The sequence below is a fragment of the Artemia franciscana genome, chromosome 7 (genome assembly GCF_032884065.1).
Source record: "Artemia franciscana chromosome 7, ASM3288406v1, whole genome shotgun sequence".
NCBI lineage: Eukaryota > Metazoa > Arthropoda > Branchiopoda > Anostraca > Artemiidae > Artemia > Artemia franciscana.
The window spans coordinates 30,474,721-30,502,261 of record NC_088869.1 but is presented as its reverse complement, the minus strand read 5'-3'; the positions used below and the strand labels follow the sequence as shown (position 1 = coordinate 30,502,261).

The 27,541-nt window shown below is 37.2% G+C and overlaps 2 protein-coding genes and 1 long non-coding RNA gene across 4 annotated transcripts in view; 1 reads left to right on the top strand and 2 right to left on the bottom strand.

Annotated features, from left to right (window-relative positions):
* Positions 1-6,471, bottom strand: part of LOC136029152 (egl nine homolog 1-like) — a 32,654-nt gene extending 26,183 nt beyond the window's left edge. Inside the window, exon 1 of one of the 2 annotated variants that reach the window (XM_065707246.1) lies at positions 6,357-6,471. The gene's annotated coding sequence lies outside the window, so the exon portion shown is untranslated. Of the gene's footprint in view, positions 1-92; positions 190-6,356 lie in introns of those variants that run through there. The other variant, XM_065707247.1, reaches the window with a different exon arrangement.
* The window catches only part of LOC136029153 (uncharacterized), a 35,017-nt gene continuing 13,648 nt past the window's right edge, over positions 6,173-27,541 (top strand). The window contains exons 1-2 of the long non-coding RNA XR_010617989.1: positions 6,173-6,339; positions 13,093-13,249. This is a non-coding gene — a long non-coding RNA (uncharacterized LOC136029153). The remainder of the gene's footprint in view (positions 6,340-13,092; positions 13,250-27,541) is intronic.
* LOC136028651 (uncharacterized) lies at positions 19,715-25,278 on the bottom strand. The gene is made up of 2 exons (XM_065706476.1): positions 25,233-25,278; positions 19,715-22,054 (listed from the first exon to the last, which is right to left on the bottom strand). Exon 2 carries the CDS (start codon positions 22,046-22,048, stop codon positions 19,715-19,717), a length of 2,334 nt encoding a protein of 777 aa, XP_065562548.1. The 5' UTR covers positions 22,049-22,054; positions 25,233-25,278.

The following is a 27,541-nucleotide window of genomic DNA, read 5'->3' as shown; positions in this document are numbered from 1 at the left end:
GACAGTGAACCAACAAAACCTATTTGAATATTTCGGCCCTATATCTAAGGGCCGTCTTCAGCAAAGAAAATAAAAAACAATAAAACACTTACAATAAAAGTTCTCAGTTAAAAATCCAATTTTTTTTTAAATAGCCTTGGCATCATTACTTCTTAACGAAAAGTTCAGCCAAGACTGTGTGATAAAAGCTAACATTTTACAAGCTAAAAGGATTCATTCAAACGTTAGCTTTTACCACAAAGTCTTGGCTGAACTTTCAAACAGTTCGTGATAACGAACTGTAATAAGGAGCGACCCGGCTCAATAGTAAACGAAACTCTAAATAACAGAATTTTGATGCTAAAATATACATCAAAAGAATCAGATTTTCATGCTGATTTTAAATATATAAGTTTCATCAAATTTGGTCTTTGTCATCAAAAGTTACGAGCCTGAGAAAATTTGTCTTATTTTAGAAAATAGGGGAAAACACCCCCTAAAAGTCACAGAATCTTAACGAAAATCACACCATCGCATTCGGCGTATCAGAGAACCCTATAGCAAAATTTTCAAGCTCCTATCTACAAAAATGTGGAATTTCGTATTTTCTGCCAGAAGACAAATCATGGGTGCGTGTTTATTTGTTTGTTTTTTTTATTTGTTTTATTTTTTCTTTTTCCCAGGCCTCATCGTATCGACCAAGCGGTCCTAGAATGTTGCAAGAGGGCTCATTCTAACGGAAATGAAAAGTTCTAGTGCCCTTTTTAAGTGACCAAAAAAATTGGAGGGTACCTAGGCCCCCTCCCATGCTCATTTTTTCTCCAAAGTCAACAGATCAAAATTTTGAGATAGCCATTTTGTTCCACATAGTCAAAAACCATAATAACTATGTCTTTGGGAATGACTTACTCCTCCACAGTCCCCGGGGGAGGGGCTGCAAGTTACAAACTTCGACCAGTGTTTACATATAATAATGGTTATTGGGAAGTGTACAGTCGTTTTCAGGGGATTTTTTTTTGGTTTTGGGGGTGGGGTTGAGGGGAGGGGGCTATGTGGGAGGAGCTTTCCTTGGAGAAATATGTCATGGGGGAAGAAAAATTCAATGAAAAGGGCGCAGGATTTTCTAAAATTACTGTAAAAAAAAAACAATGAAAAAATAAACATGGAAAAGTTTTTTCAATTGAAAGTAAGGAGTAGCATTGAAACTTAAAACGAACAGAGATTATTACGCATATGAGGGGTTCTAAAAATACTTTAGCATAAAGAGCGAGGTATTTAGGAGGAGATAAATACCTCGCTCTTTATGCTATAGTATTTTTAGTAATTTCAACTATTTATTCTACGGCCTTTCTGATTCAGGGGTCATTCTTAAAGAATCGGCACAAAACTTACGATTTAGTGTAAAGAGCGAGGTATTAACGAGGGTACAAACCCCCTCATATACATAATAAAAATTTAAGAATATAAAAGTTTGTTACGTAAATTAATTCTTGAGTTACGTATATTTTTTACTAATAAAAAAATTCGTTAAAAATTAAAATTTATAGTTGCCTTTTTGTGTAACCGAAAAATTGCATGGCAACTAGGCCTCCTTCCCCATCCCTTATTTCTCAAAATCGTCTGATCAGAACTAAGAGAAAGCCATTTAGCCAAAAAAGGAATTAAAATGTAAATTTCATTTTAATAATTTATGTGTGGAGCGCCAAAATCAAACATGCATTAATTCAAAAACGTTCAGAAATTACATAAAAAAAACTAGTTTTTCTAACTGAAAGTGAGGAGCGACATTAAAACTTAAAACGAACAGAAATTACTCCGTATATGAAATGGGTTGCCCCCTCCGCAATCCTTCGCTCTTTACGCTAAAGTTTGACTCTTTACCACAATTCTGCTTTTTAAAACAATTAAAAGCTTTGGCATAAAGAGCAAGGGATTGCGGAGGGGACAACCCATTTCATATACGGAGTAATTTCTGTTCGTTTTAAGTTTTAATGTCGCTCCTTACTTTCAGCTAAAAAAATTAGTTTTTTTTATTTAATTTCTGAACGTTTATGAATTAATGCATGTTTGGTTTGGTTTTTCATGAGAAGTTAAAAATTCTTTGCAGCATTGTGGCCGAAAATTGCAGCAATAACACGAATTTACGTAATTTATAGTAACTACACATACAAAGTTATTTTAATGTCGTTCAGTTTTAACGTATTCAAATTTTGACTGGCGAGCTTATGTGTTCTAATCTGGAAATTACAACCCAGGGTTGTGAAACGGGGAATTATGTGATGTCGAATTTGCTAATTCAACTTAGAAGGGCTGGGTGTTTAGACAGGAAATAGGAATTAAGATGAATGAAAAAGGTTTTGAAATCTTCTAATTTTTATTTAGGTCTGGAAGCCGTTAGTAATAGCATTTTATTTCCATTTTCTAAGACTAAACAGTGGGAGATATCAATCATGGTTGTATGAGACGGAGACAGTCATTGTTGAGCTATATTTTATATGAAGTTAAAGTAATAAATAAGCAAAATCCTAGTTAGAACTATTTTATTTCTATTAGGGGGGATTTTTGCCCAGTTAGGTATAAAGAGGGATAGATAGTATCATAGCTTTTGCGAATCGCACATAAAGCAAGAAAAATGGTGATGGTATTAGGTAGTCATGGTAGGGTCTTGGAGATGCAAATACCCTGCTAGTTATGACCAATAGGGTATTTTTCAGTATTTTGCAATAAAATGGCACTTAAGCTAACAAGGATATTTGCTTGGTGGTAAGACGACTAGTCTTATTGATCATTTTGTTGGAAACATTGGTTCTAGAATCTAGTGTTACAACAGCATATCATCAGTTTTTTACGGAATTTAATAAATTACAATTTCTTTCCGATAAATAATTACACACAAAACAGAAACTGCTGGGTTACCCAACATGTTTACCAGCCTATGATCGAACAACGGGATAAATCTGAAGAAAAATATACCCGAACTGCCAGGTACATAGGCTACTCAGAAAGAACGCTTTCGAACAAAATCCCCTCCCCTCAAAAAATCTTAAGATTGCAATGCTTTTTAACATGATTTCCTTTCTGTTTGGTGTAATTGTTTTACTAATGCCATTTAGTTTCAACTTGCCACCCCCTTCCCCGGGAAAAAAATACGCGCATGCCTATTGCTATGCTAGGATATAGCCAGACACAGGCATCAGAGGCGTTACCGGGATTTTCCAATTGACTACATTTCGGTCCTCTTCAGAGGGAGGGGATTTTTATTGACGGAAAGAATTTCTCCGTTTCGAGGAAATGTCTCTGTGTTTCAAATACAGTTTTTTTTTCTAATGGAGGGAGGATTGTCCTCCCATTCCTGACAGAAATATAATCACCACACTCATAGCTTAATAAAAAACACTAATAAAAGTATTTTGACATGCCTCTTCTGCAATTCCATAAAACCATGAATGAACTACCACAACCTCTTATCTCCAGTATCCCCGGAGGGGGCAGTATTTTTAAGTCGGTAAGGGGATATCTGGCACATCCTTTATTTTCCAGGAAAATTGGAAAAATGTCCGCAGAGAACTATAATAATAATGACATATCGTAATTCAGGTCTTAGCATCAACTTGGCCTGTCCTTGGAGTTAGTTTTTTTTTTTAATTGGTATTTCAGAGAATCCTGGCAACTCCATATCAGAAGCTGGGAGGTTCCAAAAAAGTTATATAAAAGTTTTATATTAACATTATTATAATCATTATATAATGAACAATTGCCGTGATTTGGTGCAAGACTCCTTTTCCGAACCAGTACTACGGTAAAAAAAAAAAATATACTTAATCTAGAACATATATACTTACTCATAGGCCTACTGGATCTCAGAATTGCTTCCAGTATAACTGCATCCCAGCCCCTCCTCTAATAATTCTTAAATATAACCCTAGGCTCATGGAGACCAGCGGGAGGGATCCGGAGAAATATTCCAATTTAAAGCTTGGTAAAAACAACTCCTGATACCCAGTGGCGCCAATTCACGAAATGTAAGGGGGAAAAGTTAATTACAGACATGAATCCATTATGAAATGTGTAGCTGTGTTGGCTTCAGACGGCTTGGTGCTGTAGTAAGTTGTTAGGAGTAGGTAGTAGTAAGCAAAATTGGGATAAGGTGAACACGCTTCTCGATGCCTTCTTCTATTCTCTTTCCTAGATATAATAACCGTTCCACTCACTAGTGCACCCCCCTGATTGTCCTATATGTCCCTAATTAATATATTTCTCTATTCTTTTGCATTTCTTTTTTTTCCTTAGCCCGTCAAAACCATTAAACCTTATTGTAAAAGAATTTCATATCTGTTGAATATCGAGTGTTATTTTAAAATGATCTATAATTGTGGATAACAATGGAATTAAACATAATAATGTGATTAATAGAAGGATATATGCGGAAACATTTGAGGAAAGGGGGGATTTGCGAGTGAAACGATTTGGTTATTATACTTGGAAAGAGCATAAAAAGGCATCAAGTAGTGCTCACGTTGTCCCAACGTCAGTAATGGAACTGTATATAATTACCGGCAAAATACATTTGTAAAATCTAGGGGGGCAACCAGGGAAGGCAAATACCCTCTTGCCCTCCTCCCCCAATTGGCACCATTACTATTACCACTTGCCCTCTCAAGAAAATTTCCAGGCGGTAATTTGACTACTTCCCAACAGGGGCGTAATTTGCTATGGGGCTACTTTCCAACAGAGGCGCAATTTGTTATGGGGCAGGGGGCAACTGCCCCTCCTAGACTCAGTTTTCCCCCCAGCTAAAATTTTGCTACTCCAAAAATCTAGTCAAAACTAAGATAAGCCTGCATAATTCAAGCTTCGACAGAAATGGGTTTTCTTTAGCATATTTTCACCTTTCTGATACTATATGACTAAGATTAAAGATTCTAAAGATTAATTCTAAAGATTAAGAAATCATTCCTGTTGAAGCATGACAAGTTAAAAGATACTTGTTATATAAAAGCTTGACATTTGTTGTTCAGAAAAATGTATGATTTATGAAACATTTCTGCACAAATATTCAAATGGCACATTTTTTGTGTTAGTAGAAGTTCTTCAAAACATGGTGACCTGGAAATTTAATTTTAAAAAAAAGTATATTTACTCTGACCCTCGAAAGATTTTTGAAGGAGTATCCTTTAGTTGAGTAAGATTTGTTAGGATAAAAAGTGCTGACTTTATGTCAATAGATTCGATTTTTTTTTTTTTTACATCGATCTGAGCAGAGGAATCCACCTTATGAGTTCAGACCCCCCCCCCCCCCGCATACACACAAAAAATGGGCGTGCACCTACACCATCCACCAAATTTACGAGATCTTTTCTTGCCTCTACATATTGAGATGCTTTTTGAGTTATACATTGTGAGAATTTCCCTTCTAATAATAAAATTCCCTGCTCATAGCTTTACTACCCACACTCTTTGAATCACACTGAATTTAGGAGTAATTTTGAAAACTTGGTATGCCAAAGAAGCCCCTTTGTGCTTATTGAAGCTTTCAAGATAGATTTGTCAGTTTTTTTTCGTCCTTTTTTTAATAGTCAGCAGACATGCAATTGCAGTAATTTACAAGTTCTCAAAAAGGGCACTAGCTCAAAGCTAATTTCTGGTTTGTTTTGTGCTGTTTTTTTTTCACTTGATTTGGGAAAATTGGCACCAACTTTGCCCCCTCCCCCAGGATTTTGACGAAACTACGCCACTTTACTGAAACTTTCGATGGCAAATAACCCTGCAAGACCAACATAGGCCCCTAATCTAATTTTTTTACAGCACTTACGCCTAACTAGCCTATATCCAAAAGTTTACTGACTTTTTTTTTTTTTTTACTGTCATTATTCGGTATTGTGCGAAATAAATACAAAAAAAAAAAAAAAAAAAAAAAAAAAATCTTAAAACTTTTGATAAAGTCTAGGGTAATATCCCGGCATTAGAAGGGAGGTTGGAGTGCATTTATGATAGAAGCAACTCTGTAAATAGAATTTAAATCTGTAAATAGAATTGATAAACATAATGAAGTAAGAACCTTAGGCTATTAAAGCATTTAGTTCAGGAAAAGATTTCAGTAGAAGGATTAAACTCAATTTTATTTAGAATGTGGGGGAGCCAACCTTTAACGACGCAACGCTACAATACAGTATAGGTCTATACTAGTATCTAACCTAGGCTAGTGCCGACTTCATTGGCCTAGCCAAGCCATAAGAATAGCCTAGATTTTTCTCACTGACTAGGCAAGGCCATCTGTTATAGCACTAAATCAAACTATAGTTTAGTACAAGTAAAATACTAGCGAAAGGATATCCTAGAAGAGCTTTATCGCACATATACGTAAGTAAATGACTCGCCTAATTTCCAGGGCACTTTTAAAAAGAATGTTGCGTAATAACATAGCACATTACAGTTAGAAACAAAACTAAAAAAAAATTGACCATCCGTCACATTTGAAAAATAAATTTAGATGGCGTTGACATGAATATTTTATTAATTATCTCTACTTACAGTCTCCTGTACAATTCTTCCTTGTTTATGTGTAAAAGAAGATTGGTTCAAGAAAATTGGCTCATTTAAGCGTATTTGCTTTATACAATAAAATAGGTTATTTTCAAGGGGGAGAGGGTTCGAATGTCTTATCATTTCTGACCATTATTTGACTAATGAATTGAAAAAAAACAGTGTTCTTACAGAAGCAAAGAACGAAGCTGAAACTTAAAGTAAAGAAAATTGTCACTTTGGACCTACAAAACTAGACCAATGTACACATACAATATTTACTCAAATAAGTTGACTCGTGATATTTTCCAATATCTGTAGAATTCTGAAACCTTGCGCTTTACTGAAAACACAAAACCAACCCCTAAAAGAAGAGATTCTGTTAGGAGCAGAAAATTTAATAGGCAGCATGCAGAAAATAGAATGCTAATTTATAAGGTACTTAATTGTTTTTACATGACATGATATCGAAAACATTTAGTATGCAATTATTATTCTTTGAAAGAGTCAAGCAAGCTCAGTTTTCAGTAAAACATTAGTTTTTAGAGCTGGAGATGTTGGAAAATAACACGAATGAGTTTATTTTGTTGATACATCATGCGTAGTCTGCGAAGAGATAATTTTTGTTCCTTTCAAGTTTCAACTTTACTCTTTACTTCCATCACCTTTTTTTTTGCACAATAAACCTTACAAAAAAGATTTTTCTTTAAATTGGGCAGTAAAAATAAAGGAGTCACCTTTATTGTGTTAAAATAGGACATTAAATATATAGGTTTTATTCCTTGCATCTCTTAAACTTTACGACAAGTTACATGCAACTTTGTCACGTTAATAAAGCGTCTGAGGTGATCCTGTACATCAGTATCTTCGATAGTTCGCTCATAAAGATTCAACTATTTTCATAAAAACGTAAATAAATAAATCATATTTTCTTTCATTAGGTACTTTTTCCAAAGCATGTTTTAGTTTTCACTTACTCGGTAGGGAAATGAGAGTATAGAAGGGGGCGGATTGTAATCCTCCAGTCAAGGATTTTCTACCATGGAGATTCCAATGGTACCCTCGTCATGTTTCCAACCCCTTCCACTCCTAAATTGCTTTAAGAAGTGTCATGTTTGTGACTTGTGGTCCTTGTGGTCCTTGTGGTTATTAAGACGAATTTATAAGAGGCAGTAGTTTTTAAGTGAGCCGTTTAACATCTCTACGATCTCACGGTAGCCTACTAGTCATGGTAGAAAAAAATATACCTTGCTGATTATATACTACTACTCATACTGCTAAAAACACAGCTACGTGCGCTCCTCCTCTGCCTCTTCCTTGAAATCCTTCCGTATGGCTTCTCCTCACCCCCATTCTAGTATGAACTGCTTTTTGTTTTGCCCCAAATGGATGGCTAAAAAGACAATCTTTGGTAATCTGTCACCCTTCATCCATAAAACGTGACCTAGCCATTTCAACCTATCTTTCATTGTAGCCTTAGAAAGCAGGATAGAACTAAATTTTCAGATGTTACATATTGTATTTTACTAACATTTTATTACCAAGAACTGTTTGATAATTCATTTAAATGCAGTAAAAGCACCCGTTTAGTTTTCTGTTTTCAAACTCCCGCTACTCAAGCTCAGGGCTTTCAACCTTTCGAAGAAGAAGAAGTTTATTCAATACAATGCAATACAAATTTATTGACAATCTTAGAATTTGCAATCACAGTATTTTAACTCTCTTTACCCAAAACATAATTTTCTGTGAAGTATACACTTCAGCATTCATGTCATTATCAGCTGACAATTTATAAATAAACATGGGACACACTGCAGCATTGGTATCTTATTGTAGAGGTTGACCCCCCTACAGTAGAGCCATTTTTCAAGACGGTGGACTTGAAACCTCCTTTTATTGGTTTTAGATCATGAAAAATCCGTTGGTCGTTTTAGAATTTGCAATTCTTGGTATTTTGACCCTCTTTGGGCAATAATTCACGTTTTGTGGCACCCAATGGCAGAACTGCGACTTCACTGAGGCACGGACCTTTTTAGTTACTTAAAAAGCATACTAGATATTGTGATATCCGACATTCTATAACTACTAGTTCGATAAGATCACTTTCAATCACCCATTGAAAAAAAAAGACAAAAAAGCATGAACATCAGTGCTATTCATGAAAAAAAGCGATTTTCCATGTTGTTTAATATGGGGGGCTGTAATTTGCACCCTTATACTCTTTCCGACTATGCCCATTCCAATATTGCGCTTTCCATTTTGATATAATGACTTTCTCGAGGGTTTTAAGGCTCTTTTTCGAAATTTTCGTAAATTTATTTTCGCAATAAGCTCTTATTATTGCAAATAATCGAAATAATAGTTGTCATTCCTATGTCAGCTTCAAATAATGTTTTTTCCCACTAGACAGTTCAATCCAAAACCTGTTTCAAATTTTTCAGCTACTATGGGCCGTCGTTCGCTCTTTACTAGGTTGAATTTACCGCTACAACTATTAAATACTATGTTTTATCTTTTCGACAAGTTATCCATGACAATAAGCATAAAATTAAATCATGATGCATTCGGTGTCATGACCTGGTTAGTTTTATTTAGAAAAGTTCATTATAGGAGGGATCGACTTTATTCTTTTTTCATGGAAATATGCTTGAGTTCAGGGAGTGAAATCTGCTCAAGGACCTGTTATGGAAATTTTGAAAATTTGTGCAGTAAAATACATTTTCTTAAGGCTTTAGGTACCCCTACCTCTACAAAAAGATCCAATGAACCACCCCCAATATCTGGTGAGAAACTGTTGCCATACAGTATAGCCAAACGCACTTACCGAATTACCGAACGCAGATTACCGAACGCACTGTCTAACAAACTATTTATTTTGTATTCATCGAATGTATTTTTAGGGACAATGCATCGCCGTACGACAGTATACCCTCTGAAGATGGGAGGTTTAAAATTAGCCTTTTAATAAGTCTAAACTGATTGGCCGTCTCAAAATTGTTTGACGATATTATTTTTGCCCGATTTTATTTCAAATTGTCATTTTGCAGACAACATAATGGACAAACTAATAAACAAAAATAATAAACAAAAAAAACTAATGCTAATCTCTAACCAATTTTATGTCAATTTTGCAAGGCAAACAAAAAATTAATACTCTTTCAGGTTTTGCTTAAGTCCTGTGCCTCAGTTATGTAAATGAATGTAAAGCTTCTAGAAAATTTGGTAATATTTAGATATCACACACTTTGACCAGAGGTAAATCCTCATTCTAATAACAGGAAGACCAGGTTTTGGGTGTTGGAATTCTCCCTGGGCTGCTTCCTGTCTGTTTTCTGGCTTAAATATTTTTCTGTCCCTTCCCCCTCCCCTATATTCATGTTTCTTCCTGACCGGCCTCTGTGTTTATCGCCAGATTTTTATTCACTGGGAAAAAACGAAGGAAAAGACAAAGTTCACTTTATTTAAAAAGTTTGAAAGGAATATAATTGTCAATCTTTTATACATAGTTACTCATATATTTTTCTTATACAGTTATCTTGAAATTTTGAGCATGCATTAAGAAGCAAAAACCACTAGGGTTTTATTAATGAATTGAATATTTTCGTAAATAAATGTTTTTTCATGAGGCGGATCACGAAAATTTCGAAAGCTTCATATCAGGCTGTGGTAGAGTAAAAAAAGTTTGAGAAATGCTGATCTATCCTATTTGTGCCAGCCTTGGCATTGAAGTCCCGATTTATAAATACCATATTTGTTCCTGTAACGGTATGCACATTTCATACGAGTTACTTTTGTATCTGTCAATCGGTTCTACTGTGGCATGCTTCACTACAACCAGGGTTGCCACCTGGTTGAAAAAATAACTAGATTTCAGTGTTTTTTGGTTGATGCAGGGATTTTCTTGAGTAATCTGCTGATTTTTGTGCTGATTTGGTGATCTATTTTTTAGGCAGTATAGATTTTACTAGAAATAGTGATAAATCACTAGGGGCGGCGACTGTGACTACAACAGATGTCTTGTTGGTCAATGTAAAATAGAAGTTGCTTCACACACACACACACACACACAAAAAAAAAAAAAAAAAAAAAAAAAAAAAAAAAAAAAAAAAAAAATATAGATTACTTTACAAAATCATTTTTTTCGCTCGTATAGTTTTTAAAGCATAGGCCTGCTCCATATACATAAGTGATTAAGAAGTTAAATAAAGAGTTTTTATGTATGGATGTACATATATGGGTCATTTATTTTCAAGAAAGTAATTGTTTATTTCTAGGTGTTTACCCCTCCCCCACCCGAAAATTACCCCATAAAATAACTCCCCCGTAAAATACACCCCTCCTGCAGAAAGCACCCCCCGTAGGAAATAGGGTTTTCCAAATTGAGAATTTTATTTGAGTCGTGTCTTTTTAGTTTAGTTGTAAAATGGCAAGGAAAGTATAAGAACAAATCAAAAAGAAAAGAAAAGGATTTTTTCCGCTGAAAAGAAATCATTCCCAAAATTTTTCTCCCCGGTGAAAATCCCCCCCTCTGCAGAAGACTCCCCCGAAAAAATGTCCCTATGGTTCCCAGAAATAAATAATATCTGTAAGTAATCTACAAGTTACACAACTTAAAATGCACTTAAACTTCTACAATAGGGTTCTCTGATGTTTTGTAGTTAGGGAGGGAGGGAGATACTCAAAGGGTGTATTTTAATGCTAAAATATCCCAGCATCCCATGGCTCAAACATTGAGCCATCCGATAAATACGGAATTAGTTCAAAGAGACGAGGGGAGGGTGAGGTAGAAATCGACGTATGATCCCCAGGACCGTAACCAAAGTTTTTTTGGGAGAATGGGGTATTTTTTTGGTGGGGGGGGGGGTATAAAAGCAACTTTAAAATCGTATCAAGAATGTGAAGTTAATATCTATCTCCTTATGATTTCTGGGAATATTTTTGGTCAACGCTGTTATTATGAAAGTAAAGAGTAATATTAAATTCCAAAATGAGCAGAATTTACTCCGTATAAATTGGGGACTGCCCCTCCCTCATCCACACCTCCACCTCATATTCGCAGAAGCTTCGGAGTGTGTTCATTAGATCAGAAATTGAAAGTTCTAGCCCTTCTTTTTTAAATCCAAACTGATTGGAGACCAGCGTCCCGCATGGGTTTCCCGAAGGGGTATATTCCGAGGGTATATTTCCTCGGGGATATTTTACAGAGGGAGTCTAGGGGGTTAATGCCAGCCACCGGTTAGACGAGCATGTCCAAAATACGATAGAGAATAAAGCTCCTTCGTTGAAAAGAGCAAAAAGCTTTTGCTGACCTCTGAATAACGGTACACGTGTTGCATCAACTGGTGAACCTTTTGTAGTTCTGAAAAACAGTATATCATGTTAGAACCTGTCTCGCAAGTTACAAAAATAACATTTTAATTATTTGCGCGGTAAATTAGACAGGTGCCATAGATTCTTGACACGCTTTTGCGCACTTGTACATATTCCCAAGAAATTAGAAGGCCACCTATCTCTTGCTATTCATACACACAGCTTGTTTACATATTGATTTTTACACAATTTAAAGCGCTGCGTAAATTTCTTACCTATTAATAGTCGTGCTGATAATACAGATGCGTTGTCACACAATTCTGTAAATGGAAGATCGCATAGAGCTCACGTAGGCCACCCAACTAGAAACGGAAATGCCGTCCGATTTGTTTTGATCCCAGACTAATTTTATCTGAAGCCTACGTGCTGAACTAGCCGCATTTTTTGTCTTCAAATGAATCAACCGTAACTTCTGCCCTCAAGGACTGCATGACCTCCCTTCTTTTTGCCTGGTTGTTTTAAGCAACAGGCATTGCATAATTACATAATAACAATTTTCATGCAGATAACAAGTTTTGGATTTCCCCTATTTTTGGATAATATTCTCTCTATGGCTTTCAATAAAAAACAAATAATGGTTCATAAGCATCAATTTAGCGAAGCTTTTGAATTGGCAGAGGGAATGCCACATGTACGTTGGCCAAATAGCACAATCTACCATGAATTTGAATGAGCTCTAAGGAAGAAGTGAAACTTCCTAAAGCCACATTTTGCGCGCTGTAGATAGTATTTCTTATAGTAAGGAACAAATGTTCAACCTCAAAAAATATTTTGTGATTTATAGATCTATAAATTGGCTCATTATTAAGCTATGCTTTGAGCTTTTTTTATTGCTTTTTTTTTAATGTGATTAGTGATCTTTAAGACAGTCAAGGTGGAGAAAATAACAACTTTTCTTTATTTAGTTTCGCGAAGTGTTCATCCCATTACATATCATTTACCATTTTGTTTTCTTCTTTGGCTTTATTGCCTTAACTATTTGACTATTGCTTTGGCTTTGATTGTTTTGCTCTAACACCTTAATTTTTAGCTATTTAGTTTGTACCACCGCTTTCCCTTGCATTTAGTTGGGTTATGGATAATAACATTCTAAGATTTTATGCTGCTTCAGTCGTGGAGCTCGACAAGAAAAGTTTTATAAGAACGACCCCAATATCCATCTCCTCTTTTTTATTCCTAGAAACAATACTCGAACCCCGAGTCAGTGTTATCAAATTTCAGGTATGTACTCTTTTTGACATGACTACTGATGACGACTGCTGGGGCTGTAGACTTTTCAGTGGAGGAGGTTTAGTTCTATGTGGTGGATACACTGCATATCAAGCTCAGTTTCAAAAAACAAAACTTTCGAAGAATGGTCTACTTTTCATTTCTGCAGGTACCCATTTTTTTACAATTTGGTTTTTGCTGGTATGAAATAAGATCGAAAACTACACTAGAACTGTCTAGAACTACACTTATAATTCCAGCAGATTCGTGTTTCTTAGCTCGACTACCCTATGTTACTACCAAGCAAACACATTTTGAATATTTTCAGGACAATAATTTTTTTCAAATAGAATGAAAACATGGTTCTTTTGTTTGGTTGAACCCATCATATTTCATATCGTCGGGGTCATTAGTCTTTTTAAGCAATAATAACAAGAGCTAAGAGCTCATATGGCACTTGTGACGAGGCAAGAAGAGCGAAGAGCCAAGAGGTCATATGGTATGAGCTCTAGCAAAATTCTATAAATCAATAGATTGATTTAAAAGGAAAATAAGAGGCTTAATGTCGGTCAGGATTTAAAATAAGAGCTCTGAGTCACGATGTCCTTCTAAATATCAAAATTCATTAAGATCCGATCCCCCACTCGTTTGTTATAAATACCTAATTTTTTCTAATTTTCCTCTGCCTTTAGCCCCCCAGATGGTTGAATCTGGGAAAAAGACTTTATCAAGTCAATTTGTGCAGCTCCCTGACACGCCTACCAATTTTCATTGTCCTAGCACGTCCAGAAGCACCAAACTCGCCAAATCACTGAACCCCTCCCCCTAACTCCCCCAAAGAGAGTGAATCCAGTACGGTTCCGTCAATCACGTATAAAGGACATTTGTTATTCTATCCACCAAGCTTCATCCCGATTCCTCCACTCCAAGTGTTTTCCAAGATTTCCCCCTCCAACTCCCCCCAATGTCAAAATATCTGGTCGGAATTTGAAACAAGAGTTCTGAGACACGATATCCTTTTAAATATCAAATTTCATTAAGATCCGACCACCTATTCGTAAAATAAAAATACCTTAATTTTCCAAGAATTCCGGTTTCCCCCTCCAATTCCCCCCAATGTCACAGGATCTGGTCGGAATTTAAAATTGGAGCTTTAAAGCGCAAGATCCTTCTAAATATCAAATTTCATAAAGATCTGGTCACCGTTTCGTAAGTTACAAATACCTCAATTTTCAAAATTACCCTTCCCCCCAACTCCACCAAAGAGAGCAGATCCGGTCCGGTTATGTCAGTCACGTGTCTTAGACAGGTTTTTAATCTTCCCATCCAGTTTCATCCTGATCTCACCGCTTTAAGTATTTTCAAGATTTCCGGTTCCCCGCAACTGCCCCCCTCCATTTCCGCTGGATCCGGTTGAGATTTAAAATAAGAGATCTGAGTCACGAGGTCCTTCTAAATATGAAGTTTCATGAAGATCCGATCCCTCCTTCGTAAGTTAAAAATACGTCATTTTTTCTAATTTTTCAGAATTAACCCCCCCCCCCAATAGAGCGGATCCGTTCCAATTATGTAAATCACGTATCTAAGACTTCTGCTTATTTTTCCCACCAAGTTTCGTCCCAATCCCTCCAATCTAAGCGTTTTCCATGATTTTAGGCTCCCCCACCCCAAAACTCCCCCCAGTGTCACCAGATCCGGTCGAGACTTAAAATAAGAGCTTTGAGACACGATATCCTTCTAAATATCAAATTTAATTGAGATTCGATCACCCGTTCGTAAGTTAAAAATACCTCATTTTTTCTAATTTTTCAGAATTAACCCCCGCCCAACTACCCCAAAGAGATCGGATCCGTTCTGGTTATGTCAATCATGTATCTAGGACTTGTGCTTATTTTCCCACCAAGTTTCATCCCGATCCCTCCACTTTAAGTGTTTTCCAAGATTTTAGGTTTCCCCCTCCCAACTCCCGCCCAATGTCACCAGATCCGGTCGGGATTTAAAATAAGAGCTCTGAGACATGATATCCTTCTAAGAGTCAAATTTCATTGAGATTCGATCACCGGTTCGTAAGTTATAACTACCTCATTTTTTCTAATTTTTCAGAACTAACAACGCGCCCCCCCCCCCCAACTACCCCAAAGAGAGTGGATCCTTTCCGGTTATGTCAATCATGTATATAGGACTTGTGCTTATTTTTCCCACCAAGTTTCATCCCGATTCCTCCACTCTAAGTGTTTTCCAAGTTTTAGATTTCCCCCTCCCAACTCCCCGGGCAACTGTCACCAGATCTTTTCGGGATTTCAAATAAGAGCCCCGAGACACGATATCCTTCTAAATATCAAATTTCATTGAGATCCAATCACCCGTTCGTAAATTAAAAATACAAAACGAATAATATGTACAAATACAAAAATACAAAAATACTGCACAAAACGAAGATTAATTTGTGTTTCCCAGTAGTCTTTCATTGACCATAATATCGATAACTTTTAGTATGCAATTCTCTTAAACACTTAAGTAAACTCAGCTTTCAGTAAAGCGCTAGTTCCTAGACTTCGACTGATATTGGAAAATACCATGATTCATTTTTTTTTGCTAGTTTTTTAGATAAATCTTACGTACCCTTCAAAGCAATAATTTTGGATTGTTAAGTTCCAACTTCACTTTTTACTTACGGAAGAATTTTTAATGGCAATTGGTATTAACCAAGTGACATATAGCAATCGCCAATTTTGTCGGTCTGTCTGTCTGTCGGTCCCGGTTTTGCTACTTTAGGCACTTCCAGGTAAGCTAGGACGATGGAATTTGGCAGGCGTATCAGGGATGGGACCCTCCCAATTTGACCATTTGATTTCGTTTTCCCAATTTGACCATTTGGGGGGGAGTGGGGGGCCGGTTAATTCGGAAGAAAATAGAAAAAAAATGAAGTATATTTAACTTATGAATGGGTGATGGGATCTTAGTGACATTTGATGTTTGGAATGATATTGTGTCTCAGAGCTCTTATTTTAAATCCCGACCGGATCTGATGACATTGGGGGGACTTGGAGGGGGGAACCTAAAATCTTGGAAAAAACTTAGAGTGGAGGGATTGGGATGAAACGTGATGGGAAAAATAAGCATAAGTCCCAGGTACATGATTAACATAATCGGAACGGATCCGCTCTCTTTGGGGTAGTTGGGGGGGGGGTAATTCTGAAAAATTAGGAAAAATGAGGTATTTTTAACTTACGAACGGGTGATCGGATCTCAATGAAATTTGATGTTTAGAAGGATATCGTGTCTTATAGCTCTTATTTTAAATCCCGACTGGATCTGATGACATTGGGGAGGGGGAGTTGGAAGGGGAAAACTTAGTGTTTTCCGGGATGAAACTTGGTGGGAAAAATTAACACAAGTGCTAGATACATGATTGACATAAACGGAACGGATCCGGTCTCTTTGGGATAGTTGGGGGGGGGGGGGGTTATTGCTGAAAAATGAGAAAAATGAGGTATTTTTAACTTACGAACGGGTGATCGGATCTAAATGAAATTTGATATTTAGAAGGATATCGTGGCTCAGAGCTCTTATTTTAAACCCGACCAGATCTGGTGACATAGGAGGGGGGATTAGGGAGGGGGAAACCTAAAAACTTGAAAAACACTTAGAGTGGAGGGATCGGGATGAAACTTGGTGGAAAAAATAATCACGAGTTCTAGATACATGATTGACATAGCCGGAACGGATCCGCTCTCTTTGGGGTAGTTGGGGGAGGTGTTAATTCTGAAAAATTAGAAAAAAATTAGGTATTTTTAACTTACGAACGGGTAATCGGATCTCAATGAAATTTGACATTTAGAAGGATATCGTGTCTTAAAGCTCTCATTTTAGATCCTGACTGGATCTGGTGACGTTGGGGGGAAGTTTGGGGTGGGGGAACCTAAAATCATGGAAAACGCTTAGATTGGAGGGATCGGGATGAAACTTGGTGGGAAAAATTAGCAAAAGTCTTACATACGTGATTTACATTATTGGAACGGATCCGATCTATTAGGGGGGGGGGGGGGGGTTAATTCTGAAAAATAAGAAAAAATGACGTATTTCTAACGTACGAAGGAGTGACCGGATCTTCAAGAAACTTTATATTTAGAAGGACCTCGTAACTCAGATCTCCTATTTTAAATATCTACCGGATCAAGCGTAATTGGGGGGGCAGTTGGGGGGGGACCGGAAATCTTAGAAAATACTTAAAGCGGTGAGATCAGGATGAAACTGGATGGGAAGAATAAAAACCTGTCTAAGATACGTGACTGAAATAACCGGACCGGATCTGGTCTCTTTGGTGGAATTGGAGGGGGGGGGTAATTTTGAAAATTGAGGTATTTGTAACTTACGAAAGGGTGACCAGATCTCAATGAAATTTGATATTTAAAAGGATCTTGTGCTTTAAAGTTCTTATTTTAAATTCCGACCAGATCCTGTGACGTTGGGGGGAGTTGGAGGGGGAAACCGGAATTCTTGGAAAATGTGAAAATTGGGGTATTTTTATCTTACGAATAGATGATTGGATCTTAATGAATTTTGATATTTAGAAGGACATCGTGACTCAGAGCTCTTATTTTAAATCCTGACCGGCATTAAGCATCACATTTTCTTTTTTAAATCAGTCTATTGATTCATAGAATTTTGTTAGAGCTCATACCATATGATCTCTTGGCTCTTAGCTCTTGTCGCCTCGTCACAAGTGCCATATGAGCTCTTAGCTCTTATTTTCTTTTTTAGATTAATTTTCGCTTGTTCTTTTTTCATGCATACAAATATATTTTACAAAGAAAAAAAAAATCGTTTAACTTGGACGATGAAACTAAAGAAGTCAGCATGATTTTTTTAAGGGCATAGGAATAAGTTTTACTTTTCATATCCCCTAAATTTTTGTATTTATGAGCAACTTAATCATGTAAACAAACGTTCTGAGGGACATGTCATCACTATCTTTAGGAGTTTGCAAATAAGAAATCCAGTTATTTTCATATTACTGGAAACGAATATGTGCCGTTTTACTCATTTGTAATTTTTTCCTCCAATGTGCGTTGTTTTATTTTTTACTTAATAAGAGAGAGAGAGGGCGGGTATACAAGAGGGCAGATTGTGAACCTCCCAGTTGAAAATCTTCAACTGCGAAGACTATTACAATACTTTGTTATGCTTCTCAGCCTTTCCGTTTAAAAAATAATACAAAAAAGTGATATTTGGCAAAATGGCATTCTACGACGGAGTTTTTTTTTATAATTTGTATTCCCCGGTAATTTGCCCCTTTCAGGCAAAACAGAACAGATTTTGTGAAACAGTGCGATAGAAAGCACCACTTTACTGCTGTTTATCATGATGGGGGGGGGGGCTAAAAATATCTGCTTGATCTTTTAGACACTGAAAAAAAGGGACTTGCTATCCCAGACTTCCTACTTTCCATAATGTTGGCACTCTTAGGGTACACATTATTTTGTGGCACAAAATGGGAGAATATGCAGCTTTGCGGTGGTTTGTTCAGATGGAGGGCAAAAAATTATGCTTAAGCGGTGTTCAAATGCGTGTCTAGCTAGGATACCATGTCTAGACGCATGTCTGGTCATTAATCAATGCCTAGGCAACTACCCTTCACAAGCAAAATTCAGTGCTTAGCTAAAACTACAAATTTAGTTTCAAATGGATTATAGTCGTCATTTCTAACCAATCAAGAGAGCTTATGATGGCAAAAATCTCGTAATTGTAATTCCTGTTTTAACTGTCAGTAAGATAATGGATGAGACTAGCCAAACAATTGCCTTAGCGAGCTTCGCTATTATGCAGTGTTGCGATATTGATTTTTTGAATTGTACTAGACATAGGTCTAAAAGTGTACTTCCCGGGAAAAAATGTACCAGACACAAAAAAAATTTTTTCGCGTGTTGCGCTTCGCGCAACATGCGATCTTCTTTCGTGCTACTGTACGAATCTATACAATATCGTTCTTTTCGCTTATTTTTCTCTCTCTTCCCGATGGCTCCCATTTTCTTTTCTAACCTTATTTTTCCGCACCTTCGTGTTTTCTGGAATAGAGCTTGGCTCTAGAGCGTGCTCAGTAGCCAAAGAGCCAAAATGTGCCTATTGAGGTAAATTAGTTCTGCCAAATGAAGGTAACTCAGAGCTGGAAAGTCACGCAAAATCTGCCACAAAGGAAAAGCGGTTGAGTCGCGAAGAAATTCCACTGGATCCACGAACCACGGACCCAGAGATGTCTCTTCCGAAAATCCCTTATTCGTCTTATTTAACCAATTTGAACAACGCTTACGGAAAGCGGCAGTAGCCTAACCTAAGTGATAACCAAAAGGATAGGATTTTAAGCAGAGTGAAGCAGAAGAAACCGCAGATAACCAAAACAAAAACTCCAAATATGCTTTGTCCATGGAGGACATATGTTATGTCTATGGGCCTGGCTCTAATCGAGAAAGGGGTTGTTGAGTTGTGGAGCTCGGAATGAGCTCAAATTAAAATTACGGCCCATTTTACGGCGTTATTTATCTTTCTTTATGTTAGATCATCGGATACAGAAGTAGGAATGAACAGAAAAACAAGATATTCACTTCTTTTAAAAACTAAAACTTCTTAGGAATTATCACGAGATCATCACGTCTTCAATATCTCTTAGCAGAGACTCAATTTCCTCCTGTTGATCATCTTCTACTTCAACAATTGCCTGTTCTTCAGACCCTTTCTTTTTTTCCTGAGGGTTCCAGGAGACACAAGTACCATGGTCGCGAATATGCTCCCTTGTCCGAATCAAGGAGTAAATGGTGTCAACTGCAAGGCGGTTTCGAGACTTCGTTTTAACCACCGACACTGCACTGAAAATACGTTCGACACAGGCCGATGAGTGTGGAAGGAACATGACAGAAAACATGAATGTACAAAGCTCTGCATACTTTGAAGAGCCAAGACCATTTTTAAGCTCGTTCAGTTTCCCCCAGAACACCTCTGGACTTTTCAAGTATTGGGGTGGCAAATGCTTTGATTCAGCAGGGATTGATCGCCACTGAGAGCTCAATTCTTCTAGAGATTGTCGGTTGACTAAGTTAGGAAACATGACTAGTACTGGTACTAAATCCTCTCGGCCAGAGGCAGCCACAACCGGGTCGATCATTTTCATTTTCTGCAGAACCTTAAAGGTTGAGTTGCAGTAAAAGCGGACATAAAACTCCTTTGCCAACTTCACATAAAACTTCAGACACACTAGTTTGAACGCATGCACTGTTGGGGCAGGAATATTTTTCTCGATAACCTCAGCTTCCACGTTTGCTCCCATATAGATTCGTTCGAGAGGCAAGAAATACTCCCGGTTGGACGGATCATAGTTCCCTAACGGCTTGTTTTCAACTACTTCCGGACGTAGGAAGTTCCTTAGGATAGTCCCAAATACCGTAGAGACCTCGTTGCAAAGGCAGTGCAGCCTAACCCCCTCAGCTTGAAACAATATGTTCAGCTTGTTGACTTGCGGCAAAATGAAGCCCAGGAACTGCAAGTACAGTTTCGTGTACACATTTTCCATCATTTTCAGGACCTTTTCAGCAGAGGCCGACTTGATGGCCTTGAATTCCTCGTAAAAGTACACTTTCAGAGCTCTCCACTGTTCTAAAATTCGCATAACTACGGATTCGAGAGACAGCCAACGGACGTCACAGACTTTCAGCAGTCTATGGTTTTTCGTATCTGTTATCCCCTGAAACTCTGCATATGCTTCAATACGCTTTGGTGAATGCTGTATATAGGTGTATACATCACGGACAAACTCATCAAATTCTAGTGGGATCTCTTTGGAGGCGTTAGACGCGCATAGTGCAAGGCTATGGCACACACAGCCTACAACAATAACATACGGATTGTCAATTTTCACAAGAGCCTTCAGCCCCATTACCTCCCCCATGTTCACAGAGGCATTATCCCATCCGAAACCTATGCAGTTCTCTTTTGGGATATTTCTGACGCTGAGTAGCTTATCTACTTCTCCCTTCATTATCTGAGCTGTTGCTGATGGCACCTCGACAAGTCCTAATAAGCGATCGCAAACACGTTTTAACTGAGGACACCAGAAGCGAGCAACAACAGCCATAGATTTAACAACAGATTTGTCTGTCGATTCATCCAACAAGATTGAAAACTTGCATTTCTGCAATTTCTCTGAGAGAGCCTGGTCTGCATCAGGTGCCAACTTTTTCACAATGATATTTCGTGTTTTGTCACGGCCGCACGTAATCTTACCTGCGATCACGGAATCAGGGAACACATTTTTTAGGAGCCCTGGCAGATGTTCCATAACCCTAAATGGCAGGTTGTGTTCAGCAATAAAGCCGCTGAGCTTCAGCTCTGCATTCTCAACACTCTTCTGCAACATCACACTTTTCTTAAATTCAACGTTACTGGAGCACAAGTTTGCTAGATCAGTTGTATGCTGCTTTGCCTCAAAGTTCTTTACATGGAATTTATTTTTGGAATGTCGAAGAGCATGGGTTTTTCCTCCAATGTAACTTTTGTTGCAAACCAGGCACATAAATCTCGTACTGTCCTTCTCATCCTTCCGAATCCATTTCTGCAGGTCTTTGTCAGAAAGCCAGTCACTGTTAAATTTGTGCTTGTAATGTGTCTTTTTCTTTTTTGGCTTTGCCTTGACATTCATTCTCTCATCAACACATTCGTCATCAGAGTCAGACTCTTCAGATTCACTAGATTCAGTACTGTTGCCGCTTTCTTCACCTAGTGATATCATATCCTGGTCACAGTTTTTGCTGTTCTTATCACTGCCCAAGTTTGCTCGGCTATCAGGGTTTATTCCATTCTGTACTTCTGTCACCTCGTGCAATTCTTCAGTGGGTTTGTTCGGATTTTCTTGTCTCTTATCTGTCTCATCTGGAGGTCCTGGCTTTTTGAAAAACTGTTGAAGTTTTGATTGCTTCATTTTGTCCTTAAAAACGATATATAGCATATAATTCCATGTATCTACTAGCTACTCTCTACTACGTATGGTAAATCAAAAGAGGGGATTAAAACTAGCTTTTTTCACGGTAAGAATGACAAGCATACTAGGCTAGATAGTAATTTTACTTTGGGATTTTTTTGTTAGCTTTACCCTTGATCAGGTAAACAGATGCTGACAAAAAACCAGAGATTCCCTTCTACAATCACACAACACAAAAGTACGGATTTCCTAAAGAGATTTCCCTGAAAAACTGTGTTATGTGATAGCAGTAAATAATGCATGGGTGATCGAAATATGTACTGATATTCCAATAAACACGGTGACAAAGACAGTGAAAACTCTGATCACAAAGATGTGTGCGCCTGTCATCTCTTTAAGAAGAGTAACCATCTGGTAAGCTACTACAAAATTACCCATGGCCATGATATATATAAAGGAACGCTTATCCTCCACAGAATTTCAGGCTGTGGGATACTTGTCACTGACTTTGTCAGGTACTACCCATGTCAGTAATTATCCTGATTTTGGTAGAGTAGCCTACAGGTTAAAAAAATACAATAAAGGTTCCTGCTTTTTTTATTCCAAAACTAGCAATGGTACAGTAGAGGTATGCTTATTTAAACAGTTACCATACTTAAATATAAACAGTGCAGTTTTGGGCTAAATGATAGAATGAAGATCCAAAATACCTATTCAGGTAGACTATTTTCAGAGGCCCCTAATTGCCTACTTTGGCTAATTGATAGTTAACTTTAGTCACAACAAGTGCATGAAAATGGCAAAGTTCAAAGTCAACAAACATTCAAATAAGTATGACTTTGTCAGGTACTACCCATGTCAATAATTATCCTGATTTTGGTAGAGTAGCCTACAGGTTAAGTGACTTTGTCAGGTACTACCCATGTCAGTAATTATCCTGATTTTGGTAGAGTAGCCTACAGGTTAAAAAAAAATACAATAAAGGTTCCTGCTTCTTTTATTCCAAAACTAGCAATGGTACAGTAGAGGTATGCTTATTTAAACAGTTACCATACTTAAATATAAACAGTGCAGTTTTGGGCTAAATGGTAGAATGAAGATCCAAAATACCTATTCAGGTAGACTATTTTCAGAGGCCCCTAATTGCCTACTTTGGCTAATTGATAGTTAACTTTAGTCACAGCAAGTGCATGAAAATGGCAAAGTTCAAAGTCAACAAACATTCAAATAAGTATGACTTTGTCAGGTACTACCCATGTCAGTAATTATCCTGATTTTGGTAGAGTAGCCTACAGGTTAAGTGACTTTGTCAGGTACTACCCATGTCAGTAATTATCCTGATTTTGGTAGAGTAGCCTACAGGTTAAAAAAAAATACAATAAAGGTTCCTGCTTTTTTTATTCCAAAACTAGCAATGGTACAGTAGAGGTATGCTTATTTAAACAGTTACCATACTTAAATATAAACAGTGCAGTTTTGGGCTAAATGGTAGAATGAAGATCCAAAATACCTATTCAGGTAGACTATTTTCAGAGGCCCCTAGTTGCCTACTTTGGCTAATTGATAGTTAACTTTAGTCACAACAAGTGCATGAAAATGGCAAAGTTCAAAGTCAACAAACATTCAAATAAGTATGACTTTGTCAGGTACTACCCATGTCAGTAATTATCCTGATTTTGGTAGAGTAGCCTACAGGTTAAAAAAAAATACAATAAAGGTTCCTGCTTTTTTTATTCCAAAACTAGCAATGGTACAGTAGAGGTATGCTTATTTAAACAGTTACCATACTTAAATATAAACAGTGCAGTTTTGGGCTAAATGGTAGAATGAAGATCCAAAATACCTATTCAGGTAGACTATTTTCAGAGGCCCCTAATTGCCTACTTTGGCTAATTGATAGTTAACTTTAGTCACAGCAAGTGCATGAAAATGGCAAAGTTCAAAGTCAACAAACATTCAAATAAGTATGACTTTGTCAGGTACTACCCATGTCAGTAATTATCCTGATTTTGGTAGAGTAGCCTACAGGTTAAGTGACTTTGTCAGGTACTACCCATGTCAGTAATTATCCTGATTTTGGTAGAGTAGCCTACAGGTTAAAAAAAAATACAATAAAGGTTCCTGCTTTTTTTATTCCAAAACTAGCAATGGTACAGTAGAGGTATGCTTATTTAAACAGTTACCATACTTAAATATAAACAGTGCAGTTTTGGGCTAAATGGTAGAATGAAGATCCAAAATACCTATTCAGGTAGACTATTTTCAGAGGCCCCTAGTTGCCTACTTTGGCTAATTGATAGTTAACTTTAGTCACAGCAAGTGCATGAAAATGGCAAAGTTCAAAGTCAACAAACATTCAAATAAGTATGACTTTGTCAGGTACTACCCATGTCAGTAATTATCCTGATTTTGGTAGAGTAGCCTACAGGTTAAGTGACTTTGTCAGGTACTACCCATGTCAGTAATTATCTTGATTTTGGCAGAGTAGCCTACAGGTTAAAAAAAAATACAATAAAGGTTCCTGCTTTTTTTATTCCAAAACTAGCAATGGTACAGTAGAGGTATGCTTATTTAAACAGTTACCATACTTAAATATAAACAGTGCAGTTTTGGGCTAAATTATGAAGATCCAAAATACCTATTCAGGTAGACTATTTTCAGAGGCCCCTAATTGCCTACTTTGGCTAATTGATAGTTAACTTTAGTCACAGCAAGTGCATGAAAATGGCAAAGTTCAAAGTCAACAAACATTCAAATAAGTATACCTCTACCCAAGTATTCTGCACATGAAAGGTTCATGAAGGTAGATTTCACCATGGCATATGTCTAGCCGATATGCTCTCCACTACACTCCTAGTCACTCCTACTCTAAGCCTCTTCTATCTGCTTTTCCACAAGTGATCAGCTTAAGAAACATGGGGGCTAATCGCATACAGGTATGGCTCACATAAAACCTATTGTCATTCATACTATAACTGATAGATATTTTGAACAGTCTGAACTTGTAGGTTTGAATGTGCATTTTGTTAGATCACTAAGTTAGTGATCGAGCCTGTAGCAATGTGGGTTGCAAGAAGGACTTGTTGCACAAATACCGTACATAACAATCATCTCAATAAGCCACTACACTACATACTTAGCGTTGCTGACATGGCAAATCTGAAGAAGACTTCAGCAGGCTTACCTCACAACTGGAGTTAAGATGATAGCATTTTTAGTTTTTGAAAATCCGCGGCAACTTTCCGTTTTCCGTAACGACTCCAAATTTACCATAGAGATAACCTCTAAATAAAAGCAGACAGACAAGTCGCGAGAGTATTTGCCATAGCAATGAATGGTAAAGGTTCCGTTTACAAGTAAAAATCGTTCTTTTTTTTAGTTTTGGAGAAAATGTACTGAATTTGTACCAGTTCGACGTAAATGTACTGATTTTCTGACTTTAAAAAAAAGTTGTACAGATGTACAGGTCAGAGAAAAAAGTACTGAATCTGGTACAATTGTACCACCCATCGCAACACTGCTATTATGTCAGGTGCACAGCTTAGATATACAATACAGTTATGAAGAATCGATTTATTTTTGGGACACAGTGCGCGGTAGCGATACTAGCAGCTGGAGACAGGAAACTGGCAATCTGAATCTAAAAGTCGGAGCAATTGTACATACGTCATGAATAGAATCGTGAGGCTGTGATTCATTGCTATGTGAAAATGATGCCGGTTGAAAACAAAACAAAATTGCGTTCTCGCCTATGGTGTTTTAGTACGATCTACGCGTCAGAGCGCAGGCTTAGAGGAGGCGCCAAGTTCAGAGCAGTGTACCGAAAGCTTCTCAAACAGTTCGTGGTAACGAACTGTAGTAAGGAGCGACCTGGCTCAATAGTAACCAAAACTCCTAAAAATGGAATTGTGATGCCAATAGTTGCATCAAAAGAATCGCATTTTAATGCTGATTTTAAATACATAAGTTTCTTCAAGATTAGTCTCACCCGTCAAAAGTTACGAGCCTGAGAAAAGTTGCCTAATTTTAGAAAATAGGGGGGAGTACCCCCTAAAAGTCATACGATCTTAACGAAAATCACACCGTCAGATTCAGCGTATCAGAGAACCTTATTGTAGAAGTTTCAAGCCCTTATTTACAAAAATGTGGAATTTCGCATTTTTTGCCAGAAGACAAATCACGGATGCGTGTTTATTTGTTTGTTTGTTTTTTTTTTCCCAGGGGTGATCGTTTCGACTCAGTGGTCCTAGAATGTCACGAAAGGGCTCATTCTAACGGAAATTAAAAGTTCTAGTGCCCTTTCTAAGTGACAAAAAAAATTGGAGGGCACCTAGGCCCCCTGCCACGGTTACGAGGGAGGATCGTTCCATGGAGGAAGTTCTCAAGGGGGAAGAGACTTTCAATGGAGGGGGTGCAGGATTTTCTAGCATTACTTAAAAAAACAGTGAAAAAATAAATATGAAAAGTTTTTTCTACCGAAAGTGAGGAGCTGCATTAAAACTTAAAACGAACAGAAATTATTACGCATATGAGGGGTTTACCTCCTCCTAATACCTCGCTCTTTACGCTAAAGTATTTTTAGTAATTTCAACTATTTATTCTAAGGATTCGGGACAAAATTTAAGCTTTAGTGTAAAGAGCGATGTATTGACGAGAGGTGAGCCCCCTCATATACGCAATAAAAACATACGAATATAGAATTCGCAAGTTAATTCGTAAGTTACGTATATTTTTTACTTATGAAAACGTTAGTAAAAAATTAAAAGTTATAGTTGCCATTTTAAGTAATCAAAAAATTGGAGGGCAACTAGACCTCCTGTCTCGCTTCCTTTTTTCTCAAAATCTTCCGATTAAAACTATGAAAAAGCCATTTGGCCCCAAAAAATTAATATGCAAGTTTCGTTTTAATTATTTATGCGCGGAGACCCAAGATCAAAAATGTATTAATTCAAGAACGGCCAGAAATAAAAAAAAAAGTTTTTTAAAATGAAAGTAAGGAGCGACATTAAAACTTAAAACGAACAGAAATTACTCCGTATATGAAAGGGGCTCTTCCTCCTCAACGCCCCACTCTTTACGCTAAAGTTTTTTACTGTTTTAAAATGTAGAGCTAAGAGAAAGAGTCAAACTGGCCAGACACGTGTCTAGACCTGGGAATCTAGCCATACACGCATGTGAACGCTGATAAATCAAACCACGGAAGATCAATTAGCTATCTTAGAGTTTCCATTGTCTTGGAATTGACGTAAAGTGGCTGAAAACGCCACTTTGCTTTGAAACAATCTTTTATTGTTCAAATAGAACAGTAGATATGGGGATTTCTTTTCAAATTAGTCCTCTCCAAAAATTCTATGACGACAGTAAAACAGTTTGAGTTTTACTGCTGATGATGAACACTGTATATGTGTTCGAAATATCCAGTTAAATAATTTTATATTTCACTGTCAATAAAAAGGTTTCATCCCTATTTTGAACTGTTTTACTTTCGTCATG